Raw genomic sequence first — 2,659 nt, 5'->3', positions numbered from 1 at the left:
TTTTTTTTTTTTTTTTTTTTTTTTTTTTTTGTACTGGGGATTGAACTCGGGTCCTTGCAGGCCAGCGAACCGCTGAGCTAAATCCCTGGCCCTCACCATCATTTTTGATGGTGACAAAATAAGGCAGAATGGAATGAAAACATTTCAGAGCAGCTTGCAGGTAATAAGGGTAAGGAGTACTTGGTGAATATGCTTGGTTTGGTTGTACACATGTGTGTGCACACATGCATGAGCTGCGTGCTGAGTCTCAACAGAAAAAGTGTCTTCGGAAAGTCAGTGATACAGAAGTAGACTGGGGCTTTAGGAGGGACGGGAAAGGAAGAACCAGCTTTTGGAGGGGAAGTAGATTGGGGGTGGGGCTAGGTCCTCGCAGTAAAGATACCGAAGAAGAGGAAGTGGGAGAGATTTGGACACAGACCTGAAAGGACTTGGTGGCCCCACTAAGTGTAAAGATTGCAAACAGCTGCTAAATTAATCATCACCGTTTTCACCGCATCATTCCTTTGGTCAAAAAAGTTCACTGATTCTTCTCATAAGTCCGCCCCTGAAGCTCAGAAAGGTATCTCTCAACTGAGTTCCTCACTCAACTCTCCATCCTGGCCACACTTCTTTTCCACCATCTCTCATTCACGTCAATTCACTGAGTTCAAGATCTCTGTCCTTCTCTATTCTACCTTTATTCCCAGCACCTTCCTCTTGTACTAGGCTACAAGTGTCACAGACAGCATAAGCAGGGCCTGAAGCGACAGCAGGGCCGCACCACTTGCTAGGTGTGGACCTTTCACAGGTTATTTAACCTGTAAAACAGGCCTAATGCTATCAAACTCATAGTCTTGTGAAGACTTTTAAACACTATACTTGGTATCTGTTCAATAAATACTGGTTCTTTTAAGAATGCGGGAGTCAGTTTCATTCATTTTGTATCTAACCCCTCTTCACTGCTAGCAGTCAGCACACTCCTCAGACACAACAGATGCTAAGTACTCACACATTACTACTGGGAATGGATTTGGTCGCAATTTCATGTTTCCTCGTTCAATTACTTTTTTTCCCCTCTTCTGAGGTTTTATCATAGAATTTAAATAGTCTCATAAGAAGATGACGATAATATGAATTAAAATGAAAATCCCAATATCCTTACTATCTAGAGGCAACTTAAAAATCACGATATATGTTCCAGTTACCGCATATGTATAGAAAACAATACAGTAATACCTCAGTTCACGAATGCTTGTGTTTGCAAACAGTTTGCTTTGCAAACAAAACATTCAGCAAAATTGGGCTTCCTTTTGCAAACTCTGCATTGGGTAACAAATACAAACACGGCTGTCTTCCCCACACAAACACAGCATCTTCCCCAAAATCATAAAATGAATTAAGTTCATAAACTGAGGCACCACTGTATATAATATACAGAATACACGCAAATCAGGGTTCACATCCACTGTTTGTATGCAGCTTTTACACATAACAATGTTGTAAATATTCTTTTACACGATTATATTTTGTAATTTCTTCTGAAAATAAAAATTTACAGTTATTAAAAGGATAATTTAACTTTCACCTCCCAGATTCCATATCCCTAACAGTGGCAAAGTTGAAATAAATACATTAGGCACTGAGGTAACTGTATTTGCAACTGGTATTTTGTAACAGCATGGGCAATGTCACTGGGAAAAGACCAAAAGCCAGAGCGACCACAATGCTAAATTTAAAAGTACTGATGCCGAAGAGATATAATTTTTGTGTCACATTAACAACGTCAATGAACCTGCAAGAAACTTATGCCTGGAGAGTAGTGAGTAAGATTGACTTACTTCAGAGTCAAAGGAATTGTACAGCAAAAGTTAAAAAAAGAAAGCCAATAAATAAAGGATTGCCAACACATTAGGAAAACCTTAACATTTCTCAAGATATTCATTCTTCAGAAAGTCAACCTCACATTTCTTTTAGGAATACTTCTACTTTTTCTCACTAAAATATAACATTCTCACCAAGAAAGGGAAGGAACATAAAACTCCCTTCCTTTAAAATTATAACATTAATAAAAGAAAATCACAGAGGCTGTTTATTTAAAAAGCTTTTACTAAGTACACATAAGATATTGGGACATTAAAATGCCTCAAATTTAATTTCAGAAAAAAATTAAGGTTCATAAGATGTGAATTTTCAAGATTTATGGAAAATATAATATCACTCCTAATGTCTGAGAATACTGTAAGTGTTAAATTAGCCAGCATCTTTATTTCTAAAGCTGTTTTAATGCGATGTAAAAATCAAGAGAAAGTAATAAAAGCCACCTCACCTGCTTGGACAGGAGCTCCTTGCAGAGTGTGTATAATGAAATGAACTTTCGGGCTAATGAGCGGGCGTCCACAAAACCTTCAGCCACGAGCATGATTTCACAGATCAGCTCAATGTCAGGGGCGACCATGGCACAAGGTCTGAAATGTAAATATGAAATTTAGTTTTAAACTGTGATAAGGTCATAAGTACAAATTGCTTAAATCAAGTGATTAATCTGTACCAACATTCTCACCACTCCTAAGCAAGTCACAATTACCCCAGTCAATCACAGCTAACAAGACCATTTGACTCAACTAAAACACATCCACTAGGGCCTGGACACCAGCAAAAGATGGAAAGTTGGAAATGGCTA

General features: G+C 38.1%; 1 protein-coding gene across 1 annotated transcript in view; it reads right to left on the bottom strand.

Moving 5' to 3' along the window:
• Window positions 1-2,447, bottom strand: part of Dnah11 (dynein axonemal heavy chain 11) — a 174,595-nt gene extending 172,148 nt beyond the window's left edge. Inside the window, exon 1 of the mRNA XM_033757147.1 lies at window positions 2,306-2,447. Coding sequence (XP_033613038.1) covers window positions 2,306-2,434 — 129 coding nt within the window. The 5' untranslated portion in view covers window positions 2,435-2,447. The remainder of the gene's footprint in view (window positions 1-2,305) is intronic.
• Between the last annotated feature and the right edge of the window lie 212 nt (window positions 2,448-2,659).

The sequence above is a fragment of the Fukomys damarensis genome, unplaced genomic scaffold, assembly GCF_012274545.1.
Source record: "Fukomys damarensis isolate Sample0158 unplaced genomic scaffold, DMR_v1.0_HiC HiC_scaffold_4, whole genome shotgun sequence".
NCBI classification, from domain to species: Eukaryota; Metazoa; Chordata; class Mammalia; order Rodentia; family Bathyergidae; genus Fukomys; species Fukomys damarensis.
Note: the sequence above shows the minus strand (reverse complement) of the source record. Positions and strands in the feature narration are given on the sequence as shown.